Source organism: Tamandua tetradactyla, chromosome 3 (genome assembly GCF_023851605.1).
Source record: "Tamandua tetradactyla isolate mTamTet1 chromosome 3, mTamTet1.pri, whole genome shotgun sequence".
NCBI classification, from domain to species: domain Eukaryota; kingdom Metazoa; phylum Chordata; class Mammalia; order Pilosa; family Myrmecophagidae; genus Tamandua; species Tamandua tetradactyla.
Genome location: NC_135329.1, coordinates 1,022,001 through 1,044,287, shown reverse-complemented (window position 1 = coordinate 1,044,287; position 22,287 = coordinate 1,022,001). Strand labels below are relative to the sequence as shown.

General features: G+C 36.7%; 1 protein-coding gene across 7 annotated transcripts in view; it reads left to right on the top strand.

The window, feature by feature from the left end:
- SMC6 (structural maintenance of chromosomes 6) overlaps nt 1-22,287 on the top strand; it is a 114,754-nt gene that overhangs the window by 28,599 nt on the left and 63,868 nt on the right. For all 7 annotated transcript variants that reach the window (XM_077152135.1, XM_077152139.1, XM_077152134.1 and 4 more), the window contains exons 7-15: nt 2,398-2,474; nt 3,225-3,326; nt 6,998-7,117; nt 7,227-7,325; nt 9,857-10,003; nt 10,275-10,363; nt 10,544-10,708; nt 11,189-11,367; nt 12,422-12,626. In XM_077152135.1, coding sequence (XP_077008250.1) covers nt 2,398-2,474; nt 3,225-3,326; nt 6,998-7,117; nt 7,227-7,325; nt 9,857-10,003; nt 10,275-10,363; nt 10,544-10,708; nt 11,189-11,367; nt 12,422-12,626 — 1,183 coding nt within the window. The remainder of the gene's footprint in view (nt 1-2,397; nt 2,475-3,224; nt 3,327-6,997; nt 7,118-7,226; nt 7,326-9,856; nt 10,004-10,274; nt 10,364-10,543; nt 10,709-11,188; nt 11,368-12,421; nt 12,627-22,287) is intronic.

Sequence of the window (22,287 nt, the reverse complement as noted above, 5' to 3'; positions counted from 1 at the left end):
TTAATAGAACATTTAAAATTATGTGTGGCTTGCATGTATAATTAACTCCTAAACATTGCAACTTTCCCCATCGCAGCCTCAATATTGCAGGTTGGCACAAGAAATCAAATGAGAATTTTGGGGGAGTTTTGTGGAAGCTGCTACTAGGCATTAATGAGTTGACAGTAAAGCGCATCACGAAAAAAGAGAAGGAAATCTGTGAAACTGTTGCTGCAGGTACACCAACAACTGCAGAGCCTTTGCATAAACCACGAGGTCTGCATCTCGTAGAAGGCACAACATTCTGTTGGGTGCAGGATTGTCATAAAAAAGACATTCCAGTAGACTCTGACATCATATGAGAAAAGACTAAGTCCTTATATGATTCCCTAAAGGAAAACAGATTTTTAAGCCTGGAAAGTCTGGTTTGAAGATTTTAAAAAGTGCTGTTCTAGTTTACAAGCTGCCGGAATGCAACATACCAGAAACATGACAGCTTTTAAGAGGGGAATTTACTGAGTTGCTAGTTTACAATTCTAAGACCTGATAATGTCCACTTTAAAGCAAGGCTATAGAAATATCCAAATTAAGGAACCACAAGATCTTGCCTTCACTCAACAAAGGCCAATGAATTGAGGATTTCTCTTTCAGCTGGAAAGGCACATGGTAAACCTGGGGGTGTCTGCTAGCTTCCTCTCTGGGCTTCTTGCCTCATGAAGCTCCCCCAGGGGTGTTGTCCTTCTTCTCTGGTTGTGTGGGCGCTTGTGATTGTTTTGGCTCTGCTTCTGGTGGTTCTTAAGCTTTTTTCCAAAAATGTGCTCTCTTAAAAAATTCCAGCAAAGTAATCAAGACCCACTGGAATGGGTGGAGTCACATCTCCTTCTAATCAAGGTTGATGCCTACCATTGGGTGAGCCACATCTCTGGGGAGAGTCTAACCAGGTCTCCAGCCTATGGTTGGATAGGGATTAAAAGAAATGGCTGCCTCCACAACACTGGGTGAGGATTAAAGCATGGTTTTTCTAGGTACATAAACAAACTAGCACAAATACATAACATAAAAGTAACAGGAGAGGCAGTGTCTGCTCATCAAGAAAGGCAGCAGGGGTGTTAAACCCGGGGGGGAAAAAAGCCCTGTAGATTTTCCTTCAGGAGGGTGCCCTTCCCCCTAACCCTTGCAGTATTGTGGGGTCCCTGTTTCTTTCAGCATCACCAGGAGGGAGAAGAATATTTAATATCTTTGATAAGCACCTGATTAGTATTTGTTTGCTGTGTCTCCTCTTATCCTTCGTCTGCAGTTTACCAGTTTGTGTTGCCTTTTGCTTGCTTTAGGGTACTGGCAGGTAAAGCTACAAGTTTCTCAGGTAATCCCTAGAGTCGTTGGGCCTGGGAACACCATTTCAGAAACAATCAAAGGGGTATAGAAAAAACATTGTCAGCTTTGATGAAGCTGTTAATCAAAAATTGGTGGTCGAATATTGTTAAAGCTGGTTCATTTGTTCTTTTAAAAAGTCAAATGCAGTGTGAAATTGAGATATTACAAGTCTGTTTTACCTATATAATAAAAATATGTTGAGGCTATATACATAGATGCTTTTCCTTATCTTTAACTGATCCAACATTTTACTTAGAATTTTTTTACCATTGGCCTACTAACAAATTACACAATCTGTATTTTACATAATCTATAATCAACAAACAAGGTTATTTTTTAGAATATAAATTGCTTTACTGAAGATGTAATTGAGTGGTAACCACGAATCATTTTTGAAACAAGTTTTTTTTTAAACTTTTTTATCTGTATTTTGTTAGTTTTAACTTAAGTCAAAGCAGATTAAGTTAATTGATGGCTTATTTAAACTGATTCCCCCTTCAAAAGAAAAGACTCCAATATTTCCATTTGTTTCACAATATTTTCATGAAGAAATGTAGAAAAATGAGAAATCTGGAGAATCACTATAAGAAAAACAATCAACACTTGTCAACATAATTCTGATTAGAAGTAACTCTAATTAGTTGGGCTTTTGGTGGTTAGTTGGGGAAGGCACCTGACCTCAGTGCTCAAACATTTTCATACTCTGTTGTCCTTCAGCCAGAGGACTATAATGATATAGAGCATGTGGTAGAAATGAAAAATTTTCTAATGAAATACTTCTGAAGAGGGTTGTTGTGCCAGTGTTCTCGTGTAATACAGAATATTTGTTTTAACTACAGTATTTACTTCTTTTACTAACATGAATTTTGAAACATTTCTCTACATTAAAAATTGCTACCATTTTCTTTTTGTATATTCAGCATAATGTTATAACTTGATGGCACCATAGGTCAATTATGATGTATGTTTCAGTTCATTTATCTTTCAATCGTTAAAGTGTAGTGTTAAAAAATAATCTTTGTTTTGTTTTCTTGTTTCAGGTAGATAATCCTGTCTCTGTTCTAACGCAAGAGATGAGCAAGCAGTTCTTGCAGTCTAAAAATGAGGGTGACAAATATAAAGTAAGGGGCACCAAACTAGATGTAAACCCACAAAAAAGAAAAACATGTATAGATTAAGTGTAAATATTAAACATAATTCTTGCTAACATAGTAGGTATGGAAGGTTTTTTTTTTAAACTACCTATTTAAAATAACATAGTAGGACCAAATTAAGAAATTGTTAGGATGGGAGTGTAATTTTCCTGGTAAAGCCTTGTTTTCACTTTCTGGCTTTTAATCTTGAAAGAATGGATTTTTTTTTTTTTAATCTTTAAGGAAATTGAAGGGAACAGTTGGTCATAAGTACGTAATTTTTAAATCTTAAATTATTTAAAACTTAAAAAGCTTAAAATATTTGACTATTGTTGAAATTTATCACATAAATGAGTTCTGGTATTTCCTATTCTAAAAACAATTTGAGATGGGCTAAGATCAAAGATACTGAGGTTCATGTTTGTCATTTCCACATAAAGAATGGGAGAATCAGTGAAAATAAGCTTTCAAGATGTGATTATTATCACACTAAAATGGATTTTTAAGTGTTTGCAAATAACTTATAGATGTGAACATAGCAAGTTAGGTAAATTAATTTTAGAACTGAAATAATGCACATATTCTTTTGTGCTTATGTGTAGTTGTTTACGTTATGCTTTAAATGTCATTTTACTTAAATTGGTCTAAAACAGTTTTGGAGACCAATCCTGATTTTTTTTTTCATAGCTTTGTGAAAGTTTACCAACTCCTAATAGCATTCTTTTTTTTACTGTACAGTTCTTTATGAAAGCAACTCAACTTGAACAGATGAAGGAAGATTATTCATACATAATGGAAACAAAAGAAAGGACAAAGGAGCAGATAAATCAAGGAGAAGAGGTTTGTAAACTGTTAATGTATAAATCTTTTGGGGACCAACCAAATTCTAGTTACCTTAAGTGAAATAGAATTGTAAAATGACATGCACATACACCCACAAAACATTTTTCTAGCACTCTATGAAGTGTAGGAAATGGTTTTGATATTCGTGGTATTTATTAAGTTTTACTTTTTTGTTTCATGATAATGGATATATGTACATCTTACTCCTGTTAGACTATAAACTTCTGGAGGACAGAATAGAATGTTAAATACTTACCCTTTGATATTTGACTAATTGGTTCCACAATAAGGTATCATTAATTCCCACTATAAGTAGTTTAAAATGTGTAACATTTCTTTTGCTGAGATATAAACAAAAGCCTTAAACTGAAAGTGGATGTGATAATGCATTCATACTTGCAACCGATAGAGGACTCTTTAGTACACTAATGTTAATATCCTTCAAGCAACTGATAACTTGGTAGTAACTATACTGTAATCACCTTGGCAACCATGCGGGTTTGCATGACTTTTAAATCATTCAAGCCAATCATGACTTCAATTTGTTTTTACATCTGTTATGTTTTGTTCATATACTTCTTCCTCAGATTCCTGAAGATCCAGCCTTTTGTCTAGCTGACCATTCCGTACATTAAGTCCCACCAATTTTGTCATGATTTCATGTCTTATTAATTTATTATTTAGTTAGTTTTTTATCACCAGGGAAGCTTTCAATATGTCCTTTTTGGATAGAAGTATATTAATGATTGACCCAATCATGTTTACTAAATGTTATGTTGATCTTTTTACTTCAAGTTTTTAATGAATGCATGTTGTAAAATTAGATCTATAGTTGTGTAGTTTATCAAGTAAAAACTCAAAAAGCAGCAAGTATGAGTGTATTTGTTTTTGTTCTCTGCATTTTCCTTTTCAACCTGGGGTATGTGGTGGAGTACAAGGAAGTACTGTGGATCACAGAATTAATTCTACACACATTCTTGGAGTTTCAATATTATTGGGGAAAGGAAATATTTGCCTGTTTAAGCAGTCAAGTATATAATAATGTAGCATGTCAAGTATATAATAAATGTAGCATGTGCTATATTTATTTTAAAAATAATAAATCAGAACTTTGAAGAAATTTGTTTGTTACAGACAAGTGAGGGTTAAACACCCCCCTTCTTCCATGGTCTACTTTGTCCTCAGTGAAAAGTATTTTGATTGTGAGGTTTTAAGCAGTTCCCTTTGTGTTGGCAGAGTTTTTTATGCATAATATGTGCTTAATGAGAACTTTTACTTTAATTAAATGCCCTGTATTCTCAAATTAAATTCAGGATTTGAATCGTTAAGTCTTCAGAGATAGTATGGGAAGGCTAGAAAATAGAAATTATTCAACCAATAAATAGTAAGTTCTTACCATGTCTTTAGCATTGTGCTTTGGCCATGAGCATATAGTGTCAAATAAATATCAAGATTCTTGGAGGTAGTCCTAACTGTCCAGTAGGAAACATAGATGTTAAATAATTTGTGTGTGGTCAATACAGCTAAAGGAGTTGCAGACAGCACCTAATAGTCCACTAAAAGTGGAGAGTGGGGATGTGCAGATTGTTCAGGAAGTGGTGTCTCAGGTGAGAATTGAAGGATGAATAATTCCAGGGAAAGGATGGTGAGTATAAAGAAGGGTGTTCTTAGCGATAGCATGGTTGAAGTCTCAGGGACAAGAGATAGCACAGTGTTCTTAAAAACTGAAAGAATTCTGTGTGTAGTTTATAATGAAGACGTGGGTGAGAGCTGAAAGGTCAGATTGTGAAGGGCCCTGTAGAAGGCAGAAGAGGGCTATCGAAGTGGGTGGCTCGATTGGGTGCATCTTCTCCCCGTATTACTCTGCTGAAGAAGTTACTGTAAGGACAACATAGTTGTACAGAGACCAGTAAGGAAGGACTGGTCCAAAGAAATGATGTTCCCTTAAAAGTTAGTGTTGGGTCAGCAGTATGAGGTGGAGCTTTGAAGTTATCTGGACAGATGTTGTATGAGAGATGGAGGAGTGAAGGTGAGACGGGGAGGTTTCAAGGTGAGTGAATGACCTCCAGGTTAATGACCTGAGCACAGGAGAGTAAGTTTATTGAGATGGGAGATTTGGGACGAAGAGCTAATTTTTTTTTTTTTAGATGTTTTTGTTTGTTTGTTTGTTTTGACAAATGTTGGAGGCCATTTTGAACACATTAATTTTGAGGAACTTATAAAGCATATAAGTTTTAAGTGGGAAGTTAGATATGAACTCCAAATACAGAAATGAACTCTGACCTTTATTGAAAAAAAAATACTAGAAACCATAGTATATGTTGGTTTCTAAGTCACAGGGTTAAAGAAGTCACCTCGGGAGAAGAAAAGTGGGCCTAAGACTGAGTCATGTGTGAGATGTTCATAGAGACGAAGGGAGGAGTAGGTTTGAGAAGTGGGTATGGCTGTCAAGAATAGTGAGAGGACAAACAGAAGGACTTGGTGACAGCAGTCTGCCTTGATGGTGATGGCAAGATTAGCTTTAGTAATGGTGAAAGCAGAAACCAAATTTGTAGGGCTAAAAATTGTGAGGAAATAAAGGAGCTAGAGATAATTTTCAAGGAACTTGGATGGAAGGGGAAAAAGAATGTTAGACAAGGAAGTGGCAGTAAGGGATGATTGGTGCTGGTTTTGTTTGTCAGTGGGAAAGATAAGCAAGTAGAGATTTAAACCTGGTAACGCAAAAGAGTCTGAAAAGGAAGAAGTGGAACATAAAGATTAAAAGACAGATGAACAAATTAGTGGATTTAGACCTGTGAGGAGGCAGAAATGGAGGGAGTAAAGGCCCATAAATATAGGTAGGGAGTGGGCGTTGGACGTAATGTAATGAGGCCACCTTTCCTTCCGTCGCAAGAAGAGATCACTGCCTTAGATTTGTACATAAGGTTTTTGAAAGTTGGAGGGAGTTCCTGTTTTATGGCTTCTGAATTCTAAGGCAGGAGGCAGGAGACACGAGTGAGAGAAGGAAAATGCTGAGGCTATGAGGTTTGAAGAGTGATAATGCATTGAAGTAATCCTGGCAAACAGGAAAGTGAGTTGGATAGGGCAACATGGTAAGATTTGTAGTGTTAAGGCCCTAGTGGAAAATAGTGCGAATGAAGAAGAGAGGGTGCCTAGCTAGGTATGTAAAATATGGACTCTGAAGCACTTCAGAGGCTCTTGTGATGTCATGTATTTGTCTGGTAATTTTGTTTATTATTAAGAGAGAAAATAATTTAGATAAGCAAAATGTCAATTTCTTTGATTTTTGGGAATAAGTTCCTTTTGATACTTCTCTTATCTTTGAAATGGGATAGTTGGTCAGGAAGAACAGACCAGTCTATCAGATAAAGCTTCAAGAGAGAAAATGAAAAGTTGTGGAATTTGTCTGTACTTGTGTGGTCTTGAGCATTTTACTCCTTTGCTCTTCATCTGAAGAATATTTGGACATTTTTGTAGTGCAGAAATTAACAAAATTATTACTAAGAACCAGTTATATACCAAAGTACCAAAAATTTTCACTTCAAAGAAGACATTTACTAACAAATTCTCATGTGATACTTGTTCAGGCATTGTTTTCAAAAGCATTCAATTTGTGAAAAGATTTGTCTTTGATGTTAATGAGAAATATCTTTTTTTTTTTTTGCTAGCGACTTACTGAACTAAAACGTCAGTGTTTGGAGAAAGAGGAACGTTTTCAAAGTATTGCTGGTTTAAGTACAATGAAGACTAATTTAGAAAACTTGAAACATGAAATGGCTTGGGCTGTGGTAATTTCCAAATTTCCACTAATTACTTGCTTCAATATATTTGTAGTATATTGACTATATCTGGATACAGTTAGTTTTGCAAATAACTTGCTATATAATTTATTTTTAGGTCAATGAGATTGAAAAACAATTGAACGCTGTCAGAGATAATATCAGAATTGGAGAAGACCGTGCTGCTAGACTTGACAGGAAAATGGAGGAGCAGCAGGTAATTAGTGTTTTCATATAGGTTAATTAGGTTATGAAATTGCTATTTTTGACCCACAAAAGTGGCAGTTTCAGCCTCTCTACATGTATTTGTGTTTGAATTCGTGCTCTGATAAGGACGACGATTGTGGCATTTATCTTCGCAAGCAAATATTATATTTGGATGTGATCAGTGTGCCTGATGCCAGGGCTGTAGAAGACTTAAATTCACACGTGTGGGCAGTGGAACATTGTTACCAACTAGAAGTCCTAGAAGATGGAACTTCTACTCTTAGAATCGTTAAGAAACTAAATCACAAAGTGACCAGAAGGAAAAAGATGTGCCAGAATGATAATGGTCTTTAGCGAGAGGAGGACTAAGGCCAAGTGTCCAGGAAAGCAAGAGCTCAGCCCCAAGATTATGCCTGGAGGCTGCTGGTGGGACTCACTGAGATTGACTTGCAGAGGATTTCATGTAGGTGGAGCACAGGGAAGGTCAGTTGCTCCTTCGGTTAAGGTTAGTTCCAACTGGGGATTGAAGAGCCCAGATAAAAACTCTTCTGTGTAAGAATCAGGAAAATTACACGTCTTCCAGTTGGGAATAGCGGTGGAAGTTGATTGGGTGTTAAATGTGGTAATCCTCTGTCGGGGTAGTGGATGAGAATATTGGAACAGCCGTGGTGAAGACAGTGCATTTACGTAGTGGTCTCTGTGCTGAGTTTCTTACTCCCTTTTAGGTAGTAAATGGAACCACGTTCCTCCTTCAGATTTCCATTTCTGAGAGAAAATTTTGCCAAATATTTTTCTCTTCTCAGTTGCATTTCTGAGCTCTTTATAGGGAAGACCTTAAGTTCTTTTTCTATGTGGATACTTCCCAGTCTAAAAATGAAATTCAGTATGTGTAATAGATGCACTTTTTCTCAAATGGGAGAAGGAGGGTCTTGAGGCTGGGTGATGTTTAGTTCTGTGGGTCTCTGCTCCACTAAAGCATTTGTGTATTCTCTAAGTGGTAATTTTCTGGAGGTAAGGGTGATCTTAGTTTATATTCTTATCCTTCCCACTATGACTTACACAAAAACTTTCACATAGAATATGCATGATCATTGCTTGGAAAATGACTACTTAATGGAAGGTTTCTGAAGAAATAGTGGTTAAAGCAGATTTAAACTTGTGTCAACCTAATTTTAAACTGAAAATATATGTTTAGTTTATGTAGTACTTGAACCTAATTTCAATTTTCGTGAAAAAACAAGCAGAGTATACATTGCAGGTGATTTAACGATAGAGCATCATTACCATTCTTGTGTCTGGTGCTTCCAAGATATTTTACATATGGACAGCTTCTTAACCTGTGTCTCTTATCCAAACTTCTGTCCTAAACACTTGACTCAAATATCTGTCTTCACATCTTTACCTGTGTATCCCAGTCACTCCAAACTTCGCATGTCTAACACTGAATCTATTCTTATTTTTCTGCATTACTTATCTTGATACATGGTGTTGCAGTTTACCCAATTTCCTGGTCCAGAAATCTGGATAATTATCCTCAGTCTCTCTTTTTCTCCCTTATTTGCCATATCCATTAGTAATCAAATCCTCTAAAGCGAGGGTAAGCAAACTGGCCATTGGACCAGATTTGGTGGTCTGCTGCCTGTTTCTTGCAAATAATGTCAGATTGGTACTCAACCATGCTCATTTTGGCAGAGTTTGGGTAGTTGTAATGGAGACTGTGTGGCCCACAAGGCCTAAAATACATAAAATTTGGCTCTTTGCAGTAAAAGCTTGCTGATCCTGCTCTGTATAGTTCTCATATCTGTGTCTTCTAATACATCTCTGTTGTCAGTTCCCCATTCTGGTCCCAAAATATTTTTTACCTTACAATATTGTATTGAGTTCTTACTGAAATCCTTTCCCTTTAATTTTTCCCTTTCTTCCCTGTCTTGCAAGTACTTCTGGAGTGGTCTAACATGTAGATTTGTTGTATCTTGTCTCCCTGTTGACCAGATGATGTAATCATAAGGGCTTCACTTTGCAATTCAAGCCTTTCTGCCCTTCATCTCATCTCCTGCCACCCTTTCAGCACGTGCGCCAGTAGCACGTTTAATTCTTAAAGTGGGTGTTTGTGACTTTGTACGTGTTCTCCAGGCACCTGTGATGATCTTCCTCGTTTGTGTAAATTCGCCTTTCAGGTCGTGGGTCACGTGCTCCTTCCCTTTGCAGGCATACACAGTTTTCTGATAAACCTAGGGGTTCCTTCTCTGTACCAAATTAACAGTTTGTGTGTCTGTTTCCCTGCCAGATTGTGTGTCTCTCTTTAATCCTGTAATTTGAAGACAATTTTTATTCTTTGTATCCTGAGAGAATAGCACATTTGTTATATTTTGACATTTTATGTAATTTTACTTACCTCATGCCTTGGGTTTATTTAGTCAAAGTGAAATTAAATGTATTAGTGGAATGTGGACTATATATATATATAACTATTTTTAAAATTTTTCTCTGTTTATTGAAGAAAGATGAAATATGCTCCAGCAAGTTATTCTTTTCTTAAAGGTCAGGCTTAATGAAGCAGAAAAAAAGTACAAGGATATTCAAGATAAACTTGAAAAAATTAGTCAAGAGACAAAAGCACGAGCACCGGAATGTATGGTATTAAAAGCAGATGTTATTGAAAAGAAAAGGGCCTACAATGAAGCTGAGGTGAGAGAAATTTTCAAATCCAGCATATGTAAAACTGTATCAAATGTAAATACTGTGCACTTATTTATGAGTAGAGGTTTTGTAATTGGGTTGAAATATGTTCCTTTCAGACTTAAAAAAATGTAATGACATATATGTAGTGACCTGTATGTACTGTATTTCGAAAATATTATTTGTGTTTATTTAGCATCTGATTTGAAGATTTGTCAAAAGTGACTTGAATAGGTATTTGTTTTCTCATTTTATTAAAGCGTGTCTAATTTTTTGTTAGGTTTTATATAACCGTTCACTAAATGAATATAAAGCATTAAAGAAAGATGATGAACAGCTTTGTAAAAGGATTGAAGAACTAAAAAAAAGGTGAGATAGTTACTTTGTAATTTTCCTGATTACCTTATTTTGTAATATGGTGATCAAGGCAAAATAGAGAATTATATATTTTTGTATTGCTAAAGGAATTTTCTCACATTGGTTTGTATGTGTTTTTAAAATGTTAGGCTTTTCACTTAACAGTTTCCACTTTGTATGATTTTGTAATAGTACCGACCAGTCATTGGAACCTGAACGTTTGGAAAGGCAAAAAAAAATATGCTGGTTAAAAGAGAGAATAAAGGCCCTACAGGATCAGGAAAATTCAGTTAATCAAGAGATCGAACAATTTCAACAAGCCATAGAAAAGGACAAAGAAGAACATGACAGAATTAAGTAAGTTAGAATTAAGTAATCCTTCGAATGATTTTTTAAAATTGCTTGAATATCATATAGTTTTGCTTTTTGTATGGAGAGAACAGCGTGTTTCTTGTACCATAAGGAGTCTTTTAAAAAAATTATTGCTCTAAGACTTTACTTAGATTGTTAGAATTAGACACTGTCTGAGATTGCTAATCTATCACTGCATCACTTTTTTGTTTGTTTTTGCATGGGCAGGCACCGGGAATCAAACCCAGGTCTTTGGCATGGCAGGTGACAACTCTGTTTGCTGAGCCACCATGGCCCGCCCTGCATCACGTTTTTTATGCCACGTTTTGAGGACTTCCAATTGTTATTCTCTGGAAATACAATTATTATCAAATAAAGACTTCTGCTTTAAATTTTTGGAGTAGCTGTGTCATTGTTGGCATCCAAGTCTTATGGGCAAGGAGTGAATATTTTTGTATAACTATGATGTTTCTATTTTGCTTTTAGAAGAGAAGAATTAGATGTGAAGCATACACTGAATTACAATCAGAGGCAACTGAAAGAATTGAAAGATAGTAAAACTGATCGACTAAAAAGATTTGGCCCTCACGTTCCAGCTCTTCTGGAAGCAATAGATGATGCTTATAGACGAGGACATTTTACCTACAAACCTGTAGGCCCTTTAGGTATTGGTTACCATTTAATGAAAATATAATAAATATTAGAAATATGCTTTCATTTTCAGAAAGGGGTCTGTTGCTTTCATTTTAAAACTTTATTAACAAGGAGCTGTCTAGTTGTATGTGGACTTTAATTATACCTATATTAAGAAACAATGGTAAAATCACTTTAATCTTTGTAGCTTTTCTTTTACGTATAAAATAGTCAAGATAATGAGAAGTTAGGAAAAGGAAAAATAACTACAGAGTTTTGAATCATGTGATTCTGATTTTCCTCCTGAATGAGTGAATAAACTAATTCAAATTAGTTCATTCACTTATTCATTAGAATACCCCATGGACTCATTAGAAAACCCCAGGGACCTCAGGATGTAGTTGAAAAAAACACTCACCTGGGTTTTGTGTAATCTTAATTCAATTTTTTTTATGTTTAGGTTAGACAAAGGATTTCTGAGTCTCTGTTTCAACTGTAAATTCCTGTGGTTATATTATTATCCCATACATACACATGATATATAGTTTTTTAATTTCATCAAGATGTTCTCCTGGGGAGTAATCTCTTAATTCTGTACATTAAGTTAACATGATGCTATAAATAAAAGCATTTTGTTAGTAAAGTATTATATTTAAGTATATACTGTTTCTTCATTTAAATGAGGTATACATATATATTGGGATCCATTTCAATGAATAAGTTTCTATCCCCTCCTAAATCTAAAATCCCAATATTAATTAGCTTTACAGAAAATAGTGATGAATCTGCTTTATTTTCAGAACACTGTTGAGAGGCTGGAGTAGAATGAGCTTGCATAAAAAAGCCCACTGTTGATTTATGTTAGAAGTGGAGAATTTTTTTTCCTGTAGGCTTTGGTGGGTTTTCTCCCCAGTATATGGAGTAGCTGTGTTGGAATTTTCCCTTGAGTTAAAATAAGAACTGTAATATCACTTAAAACTGCTTTATTTGAAAATTTTTTAAGTCATTCATGAACGAGTAATCAGAATTACATTGATATTTCAGCATGAATATTTATGAACCTTTACATACCTTACTTTCACTTAGGAGCTTGCATTCATCTTCGGGACCCTGAGCTTGCTTTGGCTATCGAATCTTGCTTAAAAGGACTTCTGCAAGCCTATTGTTGCCATAATCATGCTGATGAAAGAGTACTTCAGGCACTGATGAAAAGGTTTTATTCACCAGGGACTTCTCGGCCACAGATAATTGTTTCTGAGTTTCGGAGTGATATGTATGATGTAAGACAGAGGTAATGCACCAGTAATTTAATGCTGTTTCTGCTTTTGCTCAGTCATGTAGAAATTCAGATGAAATTAAAACATTTTTAATGTTGATCATATCCATACTAATTTCATCAAATCACTTTAATTTTAGAGGGTGCTAGCTCTTGGCATTTGAGATACATAAATAAGAGATAATCCCTGAGCTTGAAGTATTTATGGTCTATTGTGGGAGAAAATACAGATTAAAAGATACATTATGGCATGGAAATTATGCTGATAATTATAATTATATCAGTTATTAAAATTATACTGAAGGGTTTGATGTTGACCTAGCCAAATTCAGATGAAGGCCCCAGGGAAGGGCATTGTTACTCATTACCTGGATATAGTCTATCTGCAGATAGACTCTCAGTATAGTTCACAGAATCCATAAACAGAAGATGTGATTTCTTTAATGACTAGCCAACCTTCTCAAGGCTGCACTGGCTTCTTTCATAGTTTTGTTTATTGATAAGTCTAATTATCCCTCATATCTGTGTCCCTCATATCTGAGTAACTTTGCTTGCAAACATAACTAATTGCCTATTTCAATTTTCTTGGCTACTCAAGCAAATAACATGCAATGAATTGTCTTAAATAGTGGGAATTTATTAGCCCATGGTCTTGAGGCTAGGAAGAGTTTAAGTCAGGGTGTCAGCAAGGCGATAGTTTCTTCCTGAAGACTAGTCTTCTGGGGCTGGCTACCGGTGGTCCTTGGTCCTGGGCTCCTCTGCCACATGGCGGTGGATATGGCAGCCTCTACTTGTCTTACCCTTCCCTTCTGCTTCCATTGATCTTCAGCTCTTGTTTACCTTGGCTTTCTCTCTTATCTGTTTGAATTTCAATCTGCATATAAAGGACTCCAGTAACAGGATCAAGACCCATCCTGGTTGGGTTGGGGCCGGCCTTACTGAAGTGCCTCATAGAAAAGCTCTACTTACGGTTAGTTCACAACCACAGGGATGCGTTCAGTCAAACAGCTTGTTTTTCTGAGGTATATTGCACCAAGCTGCCACATTGTCTCTGACACATTGACACATTGCTTTAATTGATCCAGTTTTGAAGACATAGATGCAGTTCAGATGAGGGAGTAATTAATGCTTAGTAGATAGGTCAGGGATGAATTCTGAGAAAGGATGATAAATGATCAGTGTTTTAATTGAAGGTTTGTCAACTGATGGAAGGAGTTTGTGGCCTTCCAGGCATATGGAATGCTACATGCAAAAAGCATAAAGGGTATAAGTGGGGCAAGAGCATATATGCGGCATAGTGAGGTGTGGAATTTAGTTTGTCCTCCTTGACAGCTGGTAAATAACATCTATATGGAACAACTGTTTGGGGGACGTCAGTGACCACACATATGTCATATACCAGTCTGGAACAGGGGGAACAGCCGCAGTCCCACACAGAACTGTAGGTCTCCCAGACTGTGGAAGCTGGCTTCCCTTACCCATCAGCATGACAGGCTGATTCCCCAAAGAAGCCCACACTACCAGGAGCAAGGAAGGTAGCTCAGTCAAGCTCCAGTTGTGTAATTAACAAATTTAGACTGTTGAAAACAAGCCAGGAGCCCACATAAACTTGGAGTAAACACCAAAGAAACCAGGAAATTTCATCCCAGCAGAGAAGGGGTGTGTCTGTTGGAAAATTTTAAAAAGCAACGTAGGCTTTTTAAATTAGATGAGCACAAACTACTGGAAAAGGTCTGGGCCTCAAGAAAAGGAGGCACACAACCATTTATCAACTCTGATTCTTGATTGGCAAACCCAGGGGCTGGCATCAGGTCCTGAAAAGGCTTATTTTCTCTCTCTTCTATTATTTTATTATTTATTTATTTTTTTATAACTTCTCAACAGCTCATGAGATAGAACTGTGAGCATTCCTAGGCTTCAGCACTGTCCTAAGCAAGGGTGAAAGTTTAGAAGTTTCATAGAAAAGTCTGATAACCTGCTGGTACACACCTCAGAGAAAATTGATAATGATTACACCTTCCTCCTGAGACATGGGCCAGTCTGGTCTGGGAAAATCTGATTGAAGGCAATCATATCTGAGGAGACTCTACTCAAAAGAAATGTTCCATGTAGGCATGGCAAGAACCAGGAGTTGAAACAACTAATTAAGGATGTTTGAACAGACATGCAAAATCATATTTAAAAAAATCACTGAATTGCGGAAAGATATGGCAAAAAAAAAAAATAAAGGCTGTTAAGAAAGAACTCAAAGTTTGAAAAAACGAATGACAGAGCTTATGGGAATGAGAGGCACAATGGAAGAGATTTTTAAAAACACAGTGGAGACCTATGATAGCAGATTTGAAGAGGCAGAAGAAAGAATTAGTGAACTAGAAGGTAGGACATCTGAAATCCTACGCGTAAAAGAACAGGTAGAGAAAAGTGGAAAAATATGAGCAGGACCCCAGGGAATTGAATGACAACATGAAGTGCATGAGTATACATGTTATGGGTTTCCCAGTAGAAGAGAAGGAAAAAGGGACAGAAAAACTAATGGAAGAAATAATCACTGACAATTTCCCATCACTTACTAAAGACTTAAAATTATAATGTACCCCAAACAAAATAGATCCAAGAACACTTACTCTGAGACACTTACTAATCAGATTGTCAGATATCAAAAACTAAGAGAGAATTCTGAAAGGAGCAAGAGAAAAGCAATCTATTAATAAAAGGGAAGCTTGATGAGATCTTGTGCAGATTCCTCAGCAGAGCTCATGGAGGCTAGAAGTCAGTAATAGCGTATATTTAATATACTGAAATAGAAAAGCTGCCAACCAAAAATTCTATACCTGGCAGAACTGTCCTTCAAAAATAAGGGGGTGTTTTAAATATTTTCCTCTGTAAGGCAGTTTTGGAATATGAGATTTGCTCTACAAGAAATACTAAAGGCAGCATTATAGGCCGGTAGAAAAAGACAAGGGAGAGAGATCTGTAAAAAATCATGAAAATGAAGACTATCAAGAAGGGTTAAAAGAGAAGAAAAATAGTATGATTTACAAAATCCAAATAACAAATTGGTAGAAAAAAATACTGCCTTTAAAGTAACAACGTTAAATGTTAATGGATTAAACTCCCCAATCAAAAGACATAGACTGAGAGTGGATGAAAAAACAGGACCCATCTATATGCTCTCTATCGCCGACTGACTTTAGACCCAAGGACTAAACCCTATTGAAAGTGAAAGGCTGGAAAAAGATAGTTCACACAGACAACAACCAGAAAAGGATAGTGATACTAATATCAGAAAAATTAGACTTCAAATATAAAGCAGTTAAAAGAAACAAAGGCTCAGTGTATCAATAAAAGGAGCAATTTATCAAGAAGACATAATAATCATAAATATTTATGTCCCGAGCCAAAGTGTCACAAAATACGTGAGACAGACACAACACTGAAGGGAGAAATAAACACTTCAATAATATTTGATACTTTACTACACTGCTCTCATCAATGGATAAAACATGTTGACAGAGGATAAATTAATAAACAGATTTTGACTAATACAATAAATGAACTAGACATAACAGATGTTTCTAGAACATTCCATCCCACAACAGCAGGATACACAGTTCTCTCAGGTGCTCGTGGATCATTTTCCATGATAGACCATATGTTGGGTCACAGAGCAAATCTCAATAAATTTGAAAAGATTAAAATTATACACAATGCGTTCTCAGGTCATAAAATAGGACGAAATTGGGAATCAATAGCAGGCAGAGAGCCAGAAAACTCACAAATATATGGAGGCTACAGAGCGCACTCTTAAACAACCAGTGGGACAAGGAAGAAATTACAGGACAGATAAGTAAATATCTCAATGCAAATGACAATGAAAACACCTCCTATAAAAAGTAATGGGATGTAGCAAAAGTGGGACTAGGCGAGAAGTTTATTGCCGTGAAATCCTGTATTTAAAAAATGAGAGGAAAAATCGAGGAATTAACTGTTCACATAGAAGAACTAAAGAAAGGATAGCAAACGAACCCCCAGAGCAAACAGAAGGAAAGAGAGAATGAAGATTAGAGCAGAAATAAATGAAATTGAGATATAAAATCAGTAGAAAAAAATCAACAAAACTAGAAGTTGGTTCTTTGAGAAAATCAGTAAAATCAGTGGATCCTTAGGCTGACAAAGTAAAAAGAGGATACAAATAAATCAGAAATGGGAGAAGGTACGTACTGAAGGACCCCACAAAAATAAAGGAGATAATGAAAGGATATTGTGAGTAACTATATGCTAATAAACTAGACAATGTAGATAAAATGGACAATGTCCTAGAAAAACATGACAAACAAAATTGACTGAAGAAGAAATAGACAACCTTAATAAACCAATCACATGTAAAGTGATTGAATCGGTCATCAAGAAGCTCCAAAAAGGAAAGGTCCAGGACCAGATGGCTTCACATGTGAATTCTCCCAAGCATTCAAGAAAGAATTAGTACAAATCCTGCTCAGACTCTTCAAAAAAATCGAATAGGAGGGAAAGCCCTTGCTCAGTCTGTGAAGCCAACATCATTGTAATACCAAAGCCAGACAAAGATTCTACAAGAAAAGAAAATTACAAGCATAGCTTTTTAATGAATATAGATGCAAAAATCCTCAACTGAATACTTGGCAGATTGAATCCAGCATCACATTGAAAGAATTATACACCATGATCAAGTGAGATTTATTCCAAGTATCAGGTATTCCAGGCTGGTTCAATGTGAGAATATCTGTTAATATATAATATATCACATTAATAAATCAAAGCACAAGAAACACGTGAGCATCTTGATTGAGGCAGAAAAGGCAATTGATAAAATTCAACACTTAAAGGATAGGAATACAAGGGAACTCCCTTAACACGGGATAAAGGAAATATATGAAAAACCCATAGCTAACCTCATCTTCAGTGAGGAAAGACTGAAGACTTTACCTCTAAGATCAGAAACAAGACAAAGATGCCCACTGTCACCTTTGTTATTCATCATTATGCTAGAAGTTTTAGCCAGAGCAATTAGACAAGCAAAAGAAATAAAAGGAATAAAACTCTCATTGTTTGGAGACGACATGATGCTATTTGATGAAAATCCTGAAAAATTTACAGCAAAGCTACTAGACCCTATAAATGAGTTCAGCGAAGTGGCAAAGTATAAGATGAACACCCAAAAATCAGTAGTGTCCTATACACTCCTAATGGGCAATTTGAGGAGGACATCAAGAAAAAAATCCCTTTACAATAATAACTAATAGAATCAAATATCTAGGAATAAGTTTAGCCAAGGACACAAAAGACCTGTACACATAAAAGTGCAAGAAATTGCTAAAAGAGATCATGGGAGACTTAAATAAATGGGCATGCTGTGTTCTTGGATTGGAATACTAAATATAGTTAAGATGTCAGTCTACCTATGTTAATTTGTAGATTAAATCAGTACCAATTAAAACCCAACAACTTACTTTGCAGTAATAGGAAACCAATAATCAAATTTACTTGTAAGGGCAGGGTGCCTCAAACAGCTAAAAATATTTTGGGAAAGAACGATCAAATGGAAGATCTCACACTATGTAACTTTAAAGCATATTCCAAAGCTAGTGGTCAAAACTGCTTGATACTGCATTAAGATAGATATACTGACCAATGGGTTTGTATTGAGTGTTCAGAAATAGACTCTCTCATCTAAAGACAGTTGGTTTATGATAAGGTGTTCAAGCCAATTCAACTGGTACAGAGCAACCTCTTTAATAGGTGGTGTCATGGTCAGGTTCATATGAACCATTTGTCTGGTTGGGCAAGTGCTAGCCTGTTTGTTGCTATGAGAACATTTCATGGACTTAAATCATAATTATGTCAGCTGCATCCGTAGCTGATTGTGTTTGTAATCAGCTAAGGGAAGTGTCTCCTGCAATGAGTGACAATTAATCTAATCACTATGGACAGCTTTTAAGGAGGAGTCAGAAGAGAGAGTCTTTCCTTTCCGCCTCAACCGGCGAGCCTCTCCTATGGAGTTTCTGCAGACCTTTCATTGGAGTCATCAGCTTCACAAGCTGTGCTGTGGACTCATCTGTGGACAGATTTTGGACTTCTCTTTCCCCACAGTTGTCCAGCCAGCCTCTCCGGAGAGTTCGTTGAGGAACGTCACCAGAGTTTCCACCTTGTGGCCTGCCTTACAGACCTTGGACCCTCACATTCCCACAGTTGTCCAGCCACCCTTTCCTGAGAGTTCGTTGAGGAACGTCACCAGAGTTTCCACCTTGTGGCCTGCCTTACAGACCTTGGACCCTCACATTCCCACAGTTGTCCAGCCAGCCTCTCCGGAGAGTTCGTTGAGGAACGTCACCAGAGTTTCCACCTTGTGGCCTGCCTTACAGACCTTGGACCCTCACATTCCCACAGTTGTCCAGCCAGCCTCTCCGGAGAGTTCGTTGCAGACCTTCATTGGAGATACTAGCTTGTGGCCTGTCCTGCAGACCTTGAACTCTACATTCTCATGGTTACATGAGGCACTTTTATAAACTTTATATCTGTGGTTATCTCCTGCTGATTCTGTTTCTGTAGAGAACCCTAGCTCATACAGTTGGTATTTGGAGAACTGGATTTCCATATATGCAAAAGAATGAAAGACACATATCTCACACCCTATACAAAAATTAACTCAAAATGATCAAATACCTGAACAATAGAGCTAAGACCATAAAACTTTTAGGAGAAAATGTAGGGAAATATCATAAATCTTGTGAGAGAAGGTGTTTTCCTAGACTTTACACCCAGTGTGTAAGCAATAAGAAAAGAGATAGATAAATGCTATACTTTAAGATTAAACAATTTTCTGCATCAAAGAACTTTGTCAGGAAGGTAAAAAGGCAGCCCATGCAATGGGAGACTATATTTGGAAACCACATATCAAGTGAGGTTTTTGTTTTTTTTTTACTTTTTTTATTGTATAGTTTAACATATATGCAAAGCAAAGAAATAAAAACCAGTAGTTTTCAAAGCACTCTTCAACAGGTGGTTACAGGATAGAACCCAGAGTTTGTCATGGGTTACCATACGATCCTCTGGTATTTTTCCTTCTAGCTGCTCCAGAATATAGGAGCCTAGAGGGCTTAAGTTTTTTTTTTAGCATCACAATCAATTTATTTTCCTTTGTTTTTTTGTGAAATAAAACATATATACAAAAATGCTATGAATTTCAAAGCACAGCACCACAATTAGTTGTAGAACATATCTCAGACTTTGACATGGGTTACAATTTCACAATTTTAGGTTTTTACTTCTAGCTGCTCTAAAATACTGGAGATTAAAAGAGAGATCAATTTAATGATTCCACATTCATATTCATTTGTTAAATCCTGTCTTCTATGTATAACTCCATCATCAACTTTGATCTTTCCATTCCTCTCTTTAGGGTTGTTTGCTGTGGCAGTTTTAAATTTTTGATATTGTGCAGGTCTGTCACTAATATGGGGTAGGGAGATGAAGCTGTCTGATGTTCTGGAGAGGCTGGGCTAGTTTTCAGGACTTATCTGGTCCAGGGACCCATATGGAGGTTGTAGGCTTCTGGAAAGTTACTCTAGTGCGTGGAACCCTTGTGGAATCTTATATATTGCCCCAGGTGTTCTTTAGGATTGGCTGGAATGGTCCTGGTTGGGGGTTGGCAGGTTATGATAGGTAGCAAGGTTTACCTGAAGCTTGCGTAAGAGCAACCTCCAGAGAAGCCTCTAGACTCTATTTGAACTCTCTGCCACAGATACTTTATTAATTACACTTCTTTCCCCCCTTTTGGTGAGGATGGAATTGTTGATCCCATGGACCAGGTCCAGATTCTTCCCTGGGAGTCATCGCCCAAGTTTCCAGGGAGAGTTTCATTTCTGGAAGTCATGTCTCACCTAGGGGGGAGGCGTTGGTTTCACTTGCAGAGTTGCCCTTAGAGAGAGGCCACATCTGAGCTACAACAGAGGTCCTCCAGAGGTAACTCTTAGGCATGCTTATAGGTAGTCTAAGCTTCTCTGCTACTTACATAAGAGTAAGTCTCATGATCAAGGACATGGCCTATTGATTTGGGTGTCCCATTTATGTATTTTTTCTTTTGTTATTCATAAGCTTTGGGTGTAAAGTTTGGAAAGCTACCTCCTATTATTAGGTCTTGACGATGTTTCCCTACATTTTCTTCTAGAAGCTTTATGGCTCTAGTTCTTATATTTAGGTGCTTAATCCACTGTGAGTTAATTTTTGTTTAGTGTGTAAGATAGGGGTCCTCTTTCATTCTCTTGACATAGTATCAGGGAACTCCCTGATTGTAAGGTTTAATAGTTCCATATTCTTTCTCCCGTCCCTCAGGGGACTTTGCCAGTACTTTTTGATTATCTGCTTACTGTACTCTAGGATGTATCCAGGCATTACAATAATCTATATTGGGTAGACTACCTCTTTCTTATTCTGTGCTTCCTGTGTTTCAGCTGTTCAAATGAGCTATACAGATAGGTTGAATTAGATTATGCACTACAGAAAACTTCTGTTCCAGATCAAACAAGCCTTTCTTCCATTGGTCTCAAAGAGTATTTGTGGTTCAAAAATATATAGACACTGTCTTCCTTACTCTTGTATTCTGAATTACTTTAACCTCAATCTGTTCAGCTTCATTTTTATCTCTAAATATCAGGTTATATATATAAAACAGCCTCAAAATTCGAAAATAATAATCACCACTCTGGACTTATAGTGTCTGCTCTAAAAGCTTACAATCTAGGCCCCTGTTTTCTTATAAGCATTTTCTAAAGGTGACCATACGATCGTTGTTCTTTTGTTTCTGGCTTATTTTTTCTCACCAAATGTCCCACATGTTCATTCACATCATTGCATGTCTCACGACTTTGCTCCTTTTTGTAGCAGCACAGCCTTCATACATAAGTGTACACCACTGTTCGCCAATCTACTTCTCCGTCATTGCATCCTTCAGTCACCTGCGTTCATTGGGCATCATGTAGAAGGCCGAAAGTCCACAGTCTATCAACACTCTCTGTTTTAGATAATTTCATTGTTCCCAAGAGAAAGAAAACCAATAAACACACCCTCGGCAAATAGAAAATCTAAACCTCCTCTTAACGCTTGTCCTTCCCCCATTATTTACCTCTGCTGTTGCTATGGTAGTGCTCATGGTTTCCATTTGAACATAGCACATAGCATGCAATAGCAGTTATCCCCCTGTACCCTGAACTTAAGCACTCTTTTTGCAATAATTGTATATTTACACAATTCTTACGAGAACTAATTCATATTTCTACTGTGAATCACTGGAACACGTAGGTCTGTACATCCTCTTTCAATCTTGTTCATCTTCAATATGGTAATATTACTTCTAGACCCACTAGAGGATCACCTTTGCGCCTATCTATTCCCTTACATTGGAGTTCAACCTCATTAGCTAATGGTTTACCCATCTCTAGTTTTTATGTATCTCTAAGTCCCGTATATTCTGTGTTATAAGCCTCTGATTATACCATTATGCTGCACATAAAAGTGGAATCATACAGTATCTGTCCTTTCATGTCTGGCTAATTTCGCTCAGCATTGTGTCCTCAAGGCTCATCCATCTTGTCATGTGCTTCAGGATGCCATTTTGTCTTCTGCATAATATTTTATTGTATGT